The 9,890-nt window shown below is 43.1% G+C and overlaps 2 protein-coding genes across 4 annotated transcripts in view; both read right to left on the bottom strand.

The window, feature by feature from the left end:
- Nucleotides 1-2,059: 2,059 nt before the first annotated feature.
- On the bottom strand, nucleotides 2,060-3,908 carry LOC119288757. Its single transcript, XM_037568308.1, has 2 exons — nucleotides 3,133-3,908; nucleotides 2,060-2,719 (listed from the first exon to the last, which is right to left on the bottom strand). Exons 1-2 carry the CDS (start codon nucleotides 3,570-3,572, stop codon nucleotides 2,365-2,367), a joined length of 795 nt encoding a protein of 264 aa, XP_037424205.1. The 5' UTR covers nucleotides 3,573-3,908; the 3' UTR covers nucleotides 2,060-2,364.
- Nucleotides 3,909-4,373: 465 nt separating this feature from the next.
- The window catches only part of LOC119285321 (DNA (cytosine-5)-methyltransferase CMT2-like), a 13,588-nt gene continuing 8,071 nt past the window's right edge, over nucleotides 4,374-9,890 (bottom strand). For 2 of the 3 annotated variants that reach the window (XM_037564561.1, XM_037564562.1), the window contains 10 exons: nucleotides 8,061-8,390; nucleotides 7,871-7,939; nucleotides 7,466-7,552; nucleotides 7,299-7,386; nucleotides 6,323-6,453; nucleotides 6,142-6,246; nucleotides 6,016-6,059; nucleotides 5,854-5,923; nucleotides 5,668-5,771; nucleotides 4,374-4,990 (listed from right to left, as the gene is read on the bottom strand). In XM_037564561.1, coding sequence (XP_037420458.1) covers nucleotides 4,840-4,990; nucleotides 5,668-5,771; nucleotides 5,854-5,923; nucleotides 6,016-6,059; nucleotides 6,142-6,246; nucleotides 6,323-6,453; nucleotides 7,299-7,386; nucleotides 7,466-7,552; nucleotides 7,871-7,939; nucleotides 8,061-8,390 — 1,179 coding nt within the window. In that variant the 3' untranslated portion in view covers nucleotides 4,374-4,839. The remainder of the gene's footprint in view (nucleotides 4,991-5,667; nucleotides 5,772-5,853; nucleotides 5,924-6,015; nucleotides 6,060-6,141; nucleotides 6,247-6,322; nucleotides 6,454-7,298; nucleotides 7,387-7,465; nucleotides 7,553-7,870; nucleotides 7,940-8,060; nucleotides 8,391-9,890) is intronic. The other variant, XR_005139446.1, reaches the window with a different exon arrangement.

The following is a 9,890-nucleotide window of genomic DNA, read 5'->3' as shown; positions in this document are numbered from 1 at the left end:
CCGGTACTCCGGTAAAATCCCGATTTCACCCGGAACGTTTCCGATATCCAAATATAGGCTTCCAATATATCAATCTTTATGTCTCGACCATTTCGAGACTCCTCGTCATGTCCGTGATCACATCCGGGACTCCGAACAACCTTCGGTACATCAAAACACAAAAACCCTAATTACGATCGTCACCGAACTTTAAGCGTGCGGACCCTACGGGTTCGAGAACTATGTAGACATGACTGAGACACGTCTCCGGTCAATAACCAATAGCGGAACCTGGATGCTCATATTGGCTCCTACATATTCTACGAAGATCTTTATCGGTCAGACCGCATAACAACATACGTTGTTCCCTTTGTCATCGGTATGTTACTTGCCCGAGATTCGATCGTCGATATCTCAATACCTAGTTCAATCTCGTTACCGGCAAGTCTCTTTACTCGTTCCATAATACATCATCCTGCAACTAATTAGTTGCAATGCTTGCAAGGCTTGAGTGATGTGCATTACCGAGAGGGCCCAGAGATACCTCTCCGACAATCGGAGTGACAAATCCTAATCTCGAAATACGCCAACCCAACAAGTACCTTCGGAGACACCTGTAGAGCACCTTTATAATCACCCAGTTACGTTCTGACGTTTGGTAGCACACAAAGTGTTCCTCCGGTAAACGGGAGTTGCATAATCTCATAGTCATAGGAACATGTATAAGTTATGAAGAAAGCAATAGCAACAAACTAAACGATCAAGTGCTAAGCTAACAGAATGGGTCAAGTCAATCACATTACTCTCATAATGATGTGATCCCGTTAATCAAATGACAACTCATGTCTATGGTTAGGAAACATAACCATCTTTGATTAACGAGCTAGTCAAGTAGAGGCATACTAGTGACTCTCTGTTTGTCTATGTATTCACACATGTATTATGTTTCCGGTTAATGCAATTCTAGCATGAATAATAAACATTTATCATGATATAAGGAAATAAATAATAGCTTTATTATTGCCTCTAGGGCATATTTCCTTCACGAAGCACATTAGCAGGATGAGCGTCATCAGGACAAGGATATGTGATCATAGGAGGGTGAAGATTTGAATCTCTGGTTTTCTTCACCCTCCGTGCACACATGCAAATACTAAGCAAAATGTTGGGCCTAGATGCACACAGATACAACGGAAAGCCAATGGAGCAATATACCTTTTTGTTGAATGGTTTATCATTATCTTGGGAGTCAAGGTGTCCATGTGTTGGCATTGGAGTCTTGATGTCTTCCCAATTTTCCATGAAACATTTCTTCAAGCGGCTTTGAGGTATTTTTCCTGAGAGATAAAGATGTCATTCCGTTTTTGATGAACTTGGAATCAGAATATTTTTAGTTCCCCCATCATGGATGTTTGATATTTTCGGCTATTAATTTGCAAATTATTCATTGTAATGAGAGTTAGTACTGTCAAAAATAATATCATCCACATATATTAACACGTGAATAGATCACCATCATAAGATTTGGTGAAGAGAGTGGAATCATTGGCTCCTAGTTTGAAGCCCTTCTTTTCCAAAAACTTCTTGAGTGTATCATACCAAGCTCAAGGAGCTTTCTTGAGCCCATAAAGGACTTTGTGAAGCCTATACACTCTGTCAGGATGCTTGTGGCCTTCAAAAGGGGGTTGTTTGACACATAGTTCTTCATTGATATTACCATTGATGAATGCCTTTTCACATGCAACTGATATAGAACTATATTATGATGATTAACATGGTGCAAAATTTGACACGATTTAAAAGCACGGGACTACTTTTGCATGCCCAGAAGTGATCGAAGAGCGTGGGGGAAGTAAGACATATGTAACCAGTACATATATTTCTACACTTTGCAGTACTTACATGTAGAATTATGCTCCCTCAAAAGAAGGTAGAACTATGCAAGAAGACAACTGGTTGGTTCAAATGCATAAAAAGTACAAATTACATAACCAGATGACAAACTACCTCAGAAGATTGCGAATGTATAAAATAATATGGTATTCATGGCTGAAAATAAGACTCGAACTTTATGATACACTTTTTCTTGCACTGTTGAACCATTTGCAGTTCACATATGGTAACCTTTGCGTACATATTATGGAGGAGTCTTTGAAAGCTCCTCAACCATGCATGGAGTGTACATAAATGATTCATATATGCCATTTGAATACGCTGTGCAGTAATCTTTTGGGCGTAGTTTTCCGAGGTATTGGACTTTCGAGCTATTCAAATGATAAGCCACTCCTATAAATGACAACCCTAAGAAAATTACCTCTTTGTACGGGTGAAAACCCAAGAAATAAATGTGACCGTATGGTTCTTCACAACCGCCTTGGTTACTCATTACATTATCTCATCGGAGTTCCATTCAATATCTTCTTTTAGCGGCACCATCTTGTTTTCCACATCATCGTTGTTATTGTCCTCTAAGATCCAAGGTCCATTAATCTCGTGTTGGTAGAAACGCGTCGCGGCCCACAAAGTAGATTCATCAAGCTCGATAGTATGCTTTAGTACCCAATCTATTGGACCGCTTGATTCACTGAGGTTCCAAACACGAAGAAGGTTATTGTACTTGTGAATTGTCACAAAGTACACCCCTTTTTCCGACTTCCCAAGATAAGGACATGCATGTTTGCTTTCCTCAAAATCTATTGGTGTATTAAATACCCGGTATTTACCATCTGATAAAGATATCCTACAAAACACAAGTTTATTCGCTAAAATATGTTAATAGTCTAAAATATTACTCCCTCCATTTCAAAATATAGTGCGCCCGTGCTTCCCGAGGTCGAATTTTGACCATAAATTTAACAAACGAGACCGACTGCGGCGGGAGAAAAAGTTACATAATTAAAAATTTCTTTCGAATACGAATTCACTGATATAACTTTTGCTCCCGCCGCAATCGATCTTGATAGTTAAATTTACGGTCAAAGTTGAAGCACGGGGATAGAGGAAGCACTACATTATGAAATGGAGGGAGTATAGATGATATAAAAAAATCCATGAATAGAAAGTAAAAAAGATTATATAAATTAGTAAAAAAAACATATCAACACTATAATTGAAGGAGTTTTGTAGTTATGCACTTCGATCTAGAATGCATACCTTGCAACAAATGCACCACGGCAATGGACGTAAAGCGCGCCTCGCCAATACACACTGTAGCGCCATCTTGGGCCCCATTCCATGGGTTGTACCGCATCCAGTTGCATACTGGCCATCGTCTTGACAGCCTCTCCTTCCCGGACAAATGACCTCTCCTGCCACTCTCCAGTGGCCGATGAGAACACAGGCAGCGTCCATTGTGACTGTGGCCATTCCGTCAAACGATGCAAGTCATCCATGGAAGGTTCTCCAGCCGGTTCATCTTGGCCCTCATTCTCTACGTCCTCCTCGCCGACCGACATGTCATCCAGCAAAGACAGAAACTCAATGAGGTCGAACTTCTTGGGCTTCTCGGGCTCGCGGCGGAACAGCAACACCTCGTAGCCACGCGACAGGGCGGGGTCGAAGACGAGATACGGGACGTAGTCGTTGGCGTCCATGCGCGGGAGACGCTCCCACCGCCTCGTGGCGGGGTTGGCCACGCAGTACAGCCAGGCGTTGCCGTAGAGCAAGAGCCCGTTGCAGTGGTCCAGGATGGAGTTGTACCCCCGGCTATATAGTCGGGGAGGAAGTCGAGGTCACCGTAGTCGACCGCCGGGCGGCGCGCCGAGGGACGGGCGAAGAACCGTGGCCGCCAGTAACCGATGTAGTTGAGGAAGACGCCGCGCACCGAGTGTGGCAGGGGATGCGCGGGGACGCCGGCCGGCGCGTCTTCCGGCGGAGCCATTTCTGCTTGCTGCGGATCATCCATGGCTTCCGCAGTGGCCTAGCTTGGATCTTGGGTTCTTGATGCGGAGCGGATCAGCGGAGGCGCGAGTCAACTGCACGCGGCGTGCTTGGGCGGGATATCAACTCAGGTTATAACGAAACTAGAATCCTTATAGCCCGACTGCTGTGCTGACGATGCCCAAAGACCCAATGCACGGGATCGGATCGTATCATCCGGCCATCCGGGTAACATGATAATTATTGGAGGCTGATTAGTTGGCATACCGATCGGTTCTCGTTCCTGGAGTATTTCCATTGGCTTGATCAGATCGCACCCAAAAAGGAAGAAAGAACAAAAGATCTCGATTCTTGACATGAGTTTTAATTATCGTATCAAGTTCTGTTTTAATGCGTATGCAATTGAGACGTAAAAGAGAAAGGCAAAAAATCCAGGAAACCAGTTTTACATCACTTGTTGAAGATGCTCTTAGGCGTTTCTTACATTCACTCACAGGAAAATACATACAAGTATATATAGAACACCACCAACACGTCAGAAGGTGTACATTTTATTCCCCTGACCACTCAGCTTGTCTATACATACATACATACATACATAGTCTTTATAGTACAACAAAGGCAGAGGAGATCCACTGCAGCCACCTACACCTGCCCATGTGAGCTTCTAACAAATGTATGTGACAAAGTTATGATACCTACATTCTTTTACAGTACAACACAAGGTTCTCTCAGGACAAACCATACTGAGCAACTTACACCTGCCTACAGGAACTTCTAAGAAACTAAGATGTTACAAGGTACAACATGGCAATAAAATGAATCAAGACTTATGTTAAAATGCGCATGCCCTAACGATATTCACGAGTCCTAATGATATTCACGACCATGAGGTACCCAGCTTTTCTAGCGGAGAATGAACGGAGATGACGAGACTTAAACCCAGGTGGAAAAGTCAACCGTTAGGTTTTGCCAGTCTGACTAAGGAGTGCCTTCTATATGAGAGAATGCAAACTTGGGTGGTAGCTCCATGAGGGGATCATTTCCAGTCTTGTTCAGGTTGGCCATGGCCAAGGCATACCCAAGTGCACGGCCAACGGGTACGGCCACAGCATTTCCAATCTGGCGATACCTGCAGCCAGGCTCATCACATGTTAACATTATGCTACAGGCCACTATCTAAATATCATATAATCTTATGTACACTAAAAGATACCCCACACGTTGCTGCAGGAAATCATTAGAAACAGTTAGAATTCATATTGAGTATGGCGTATGGACTATGCTGAGAATTCTATATGACGGCCTCAACAAATGACCTATATGAAAAGAGTGGTGGCGGTGTCGTTGCGCAGAGGCAAGGAGATTATGGGCAGCGAGGCCGAGGATGAGGGCGGTATATGTGCAACCAATGGGGAGGGAGAAGATAAGGCATGCAGCAAAGGGAAGGGGAAAAGACCCTGCATTAAGCATATGAGTCAAATTTTGTCATACATTTGGCAATTTCAAATCTTGCCAATTTTTGGTAAGTTTGGTTGGCTAAGTACGTTGGTGACCAACCAATTGGTAGCCAATTTTTTGGCTTGCCTAAAGATTGGCAAGCCAATTGCAATTAGTGGACCTGATGACGTGGCTTAAGAAGATGGAAGGAAAATAAGTTTAGTGGGGATGCATGACTTGCTGATGTTGCAAGGCTGCATGGATGGGAAAAAAAGTAATGGGTTCCAACTATCTCAGAATAGAGTATTACAAGAAATTGAAGCGCTCAACCCTGACGTGACAACTTACAGAAACAATGTAAACAAGTACCTGTCTTTGACTGTTCCACGAAACCTGTAGCTATCAGGAAAACCTTGCAATCGAGCACTTTCACGAACAGTGAGCAGTCTGTCCTGCGCAGGATGTATCAAGGCCTGAAACATATTCTCTTAGTTTCTTATGAGATATTTTAAAGTTATGAGCCAAGTGAATAAAGAAGATGGAATCATAGGTAACCTGCATACAAATATTTGGACACGTCAGCACAGTTCCGACTACCTCATCCCACCATAGTCGACCAAAAGGTCTACAATATATCATACAAGAGACAGTTAAATCAGAAACAAGAAACCATATCTATGAAACAGCAGTGTACTACTAAAATCAATTGAAACCAACCTTAAGCATCTACCATCCTCGTATGTCAGTACACAATCAAGCACCTGAAATGAAAATATGAAACCACAACCTGGCAAGTTTTAAATTGCACATACAGAGAAGTATGGTGTATCTTAAGCATCTTACCAGAGGACGACCAGATGGTAAAAGTACTCTTTCCTTTGTTGGATCCAGTTTAGCCACATTGTCAGGACCAACTATGACTCCCGGAAGGTCTCTAAAATTAGCTCCCTGGAATAGGACTGGTGAGATTGAAGGGGGTGATTTATCAAAGATGAAATGCTAACATATAAGTTTCTCGGCAAACCTTTTTCTTGGGAATTTGCAAAACCCTTAAGTAGTTATCATGACCCAGTGCCAACGGCCGATGGTCATACAATTTTGGCTTAGATTTTTTTGACTTAGCTTTTGCGGCATGAGATTTGGGACCCTGCACTTCTGCAGTGGAAGAAATTTATGTGAGTTTCAAACAGAATTATGAAAGGTTTGGTACTAAATAAAAATTACGGAAACTACAGCGAAAATAAAAAGGAGTAAATTATGTGATACCCTTCTAAATTTAGTTTATGACATCCAACATGCCAATACTGGAGAAAGGCTCAAATGGAGACTGCTTATTCCAACAACCCAAAGGGCAAATATACAGTACAAGGAAAGGGTCTGTTTGGTTTGCTGCCCACACTAGCCCTGCCAAAAAATTGGCTGGCTATCAAATTTCGGTCACTGTTTGCTTTGTTTCCAAAATTTTGGTTACCGATGGATGTCCACCCCTTCCTTGCACAGATTTTTACCAAATAAATGGTCAATTGAGGGTGGGGGATTCCTTGGCCAAAAATTTGGCAAGTAAACTCTTGCCAACATTTGGTAGGTGGGCTAGTGTGGGCATCAACCAAACACACCCTAAGGGACACACCCAAACCCTAAACTACTGGGAAAACAAAACAATACACTTGAATCGGTTCGATTGAATTATGTTATCAATAGTTTTCAATTGAATTATGTTATTTTTCAATTGTTATTTTTCCTGAGTTTCCCCACCATTAGTACTGAACAAAATCGGTTCTATACAATGCAAAAAAAATATCCCCCTCTCCCTCCTTCCACCAAAGGGTCCCAACCTAAGCTCCTGAGAGTGTAGTCGTGTGGGGATGGTTGTGCACCATCGCGCGTTAGACAGGTCCATTATAGACCTGTCTATCAGATTTGCCTAACAACCCTACACTATTTCCTATTTCAACAATTAGTATCTTCAGAATATAAGCATAGAAAAATATTAGACCCACCAGAACTAAATGTCCGAATGTATCTTTGGAATTCCGTTTGAGGGCCCTTTACATATGGCATTTCATCACGATCTTCTGCATTTCCCACCTAACAGTTTACAACAGCTTATGAACCAAAAGGTTACTAAAATTAGAGATTTAAGAACTCTTATAAGATTTTCAATTACTTTTGGAAGATCTGAAAGAATGTCTTCAAGGACAATTGGCTTCTCTAGTTGTACTGATGTGCTGTCAGACCACCCAACCAAATTACGCTACAAGATTAAAAAAATGTGTCAGGTTCACACTGGAGGTCTGAATACTCTGCCTAGTTGGAAAAACAAAGACATCATAGCAGGCATCAACAGGTGAAAATTCCCAGATGATGGACAAGCAAAACAGAATACAACACACAGAACGAGTGTAAACATACAATGCAGTAAGCATGCCAGAGAAAGCACGTCCTCATTTTTGACAGGTAAATAATGTGAGATGCAAAGAGCGAACTGAAATCGTTCCATACAAATGCATTTCTAAGGTGGGATACACACTATCTTCTTATCACAGACCGAATTTCATCAATTCATGGTTACCTCAAAAGCCAATGGGCCATTATTCTTCACAATCGCTCCATGTGTAGGCAGAGGAAATGGGGGCAATTTCTACAGAGTAAAAATGGTAATTAGGCAACAATAAAGTAATTTTCCAATATCAGAACATGATTTTCCAATAGGGCTGGCTCCCAGTGTCCCAGTTAATAAAATACAAGAAAATCATACTTGCCTCTTCAGGATGACAGCCCAATAAAAATACACGCATCCTAAATTGTGGAAGGCCGTAACATCCAGCAGCCATGATCCCTAGTTTGGCTTGGTAATGCATACCAATTAGGCGACTTAGAGCATATTTTGCAAGTGTTGCATCAGCAAATTTCAATATATCAAGGACGTTTTCCATGTAGACGTATTTGGGCCTCAAAAATTGCATGATATCCATAAAGACAATAATCTGCTTGTTTTTTTCACATTTAAATGGTTCATCAAATTCTCTATTGCGGTTGTAGCCACTAATGCCTTGGCATGGTGGACCACCACATACGACATCAACAGCACCCTGAAAACATACACAAACAAGATATGAAAAAAGTAATATTAACCAATGAGGCCATAGCAACCATGAGAGAGAATTTACATGGACTAACTATACTGCAGAGTGACAACAGTCATGATAAGTACTTGACCTTTACACCATGGAGGAGAGGTTAAGGTGGTCTAATGGGTAGTGGCAAATCCACCTAGGTAGAGAGGAATATGGTGTGCCCGACAAATCCAACTTGAAAGGGCAGATGACCGAACAGTTGGCGCGGAGGTGTCGGTGGCAGCGGTATGGGATGGGTTTCTTCGAATATGTGACCTGGCCTATCAAACAAGCACCACATAGCTTGCTGCTGTAAAAGCGCTACTTATGTGAAGATGGTATGTGAATTTTGATTTGTCGTGGTAGTGCTAGTGTCTGTGTGCACGCAGTGGATAATCAAGCCAAAAAGTTTCTGTGTCTTCAAACAGGCAGCAAAAAGGCTCGCCTATGAAACAAGCACCACGTCGGTTGCCACTGTGATAGCTCCACATATTAGTTAGATGTGTCCAGTTTGACTCCCGATCCACTTTATATGATCATGAGGTGAGGTCGTGAGGGAAGATTGGGACAAGGCTATGAGCCAGTTTGACTCCCAAACTGTGTGTGTGTGTGCGCGCGCGCGCGAAAAAATAGTAACCCCTCAAGAATAGAATGGAAAATAAAGAAATAAAATAAATATTTATAACAGATCTTCAAATTAAAATTTTGAACATTTAAAGGGGTTATAGTCACTCTTTTTTGGTTGGGAAAGTGGTAACGTATTATCGGTCAAAGATAGCTCTTGAACGGCCAGGAGGAACGTAGCACACTGAGTAAGTCCTCAGTTAGGGCCCCCAAGCGACCACAGGATGGGATGAGCGACCTGACCGACTTGGCTGGGCAGCGGTCATGCACGGCACCAGTTGCTCAGACGAGCATGTGACTCCATGGCATCCTCGGTGTTGCCTTGAAGATGAGAAATTAGACCTTGAGGGGCTCGTCAAGGCCGTTCATAAAGATGCCACATTCCTCGTCTTCGGGGAAGACCTTGAGGGCTAGAAATTGTTTCTGGTAGTCGGCATACCAAAGTGGTAAGCAAAATAATCTCGCCAAACGGGTTGCTGCCCGAGGGTGGACCAAAGCATCGGCTGATATGCGCGGTGAAGTCCTCTCAGGAGGGTTGGCCATGCTTGCGCTCCTTGTGGCAGTATCACAGTTTTGCCAAACCCGTCAGGTGGTAGGACGCTAACCACGCCTTCGCACTTGCCAGTGTGCCCTGACCTGCAAATCACTGCTCACATTGATTAAGCCAAGTAACACGTCATCCTCGGCACCATTGGTTGGGAACACCAACTTGCAAGCCGCTGAGGGTGACTATCGCCGTGATCATCGATGGTGCGGCCACGCCACCCCTACGGTAACATCGATCAGGGCGGCACAAGCTTCTCCTGTGCACCCAGCATGGCTGCAAAGACCACAGTGGATGCAGCTACCAGG

This window comes from Triticum dicoccoides, chromosome 4A (assembly GCF_002162155.2).
Source record: "Triticum dicoccoides isolate Atlit2015 ecotype Zavitan chromosome 4A, WEW_v2.0, whole genome shotgun sequence".
Classification (NCBI taxonomy): Eukaryota; Viridiplantae; Streptophyta; class Magnoliopsida; order Poales; family Poaceae; genus Triticum; species Triticum dicoccoides.
Note: the sequence above shows the minus strand (reverse complement) of the source record. Positions and strands in the feature narration are given on the sequence as shown.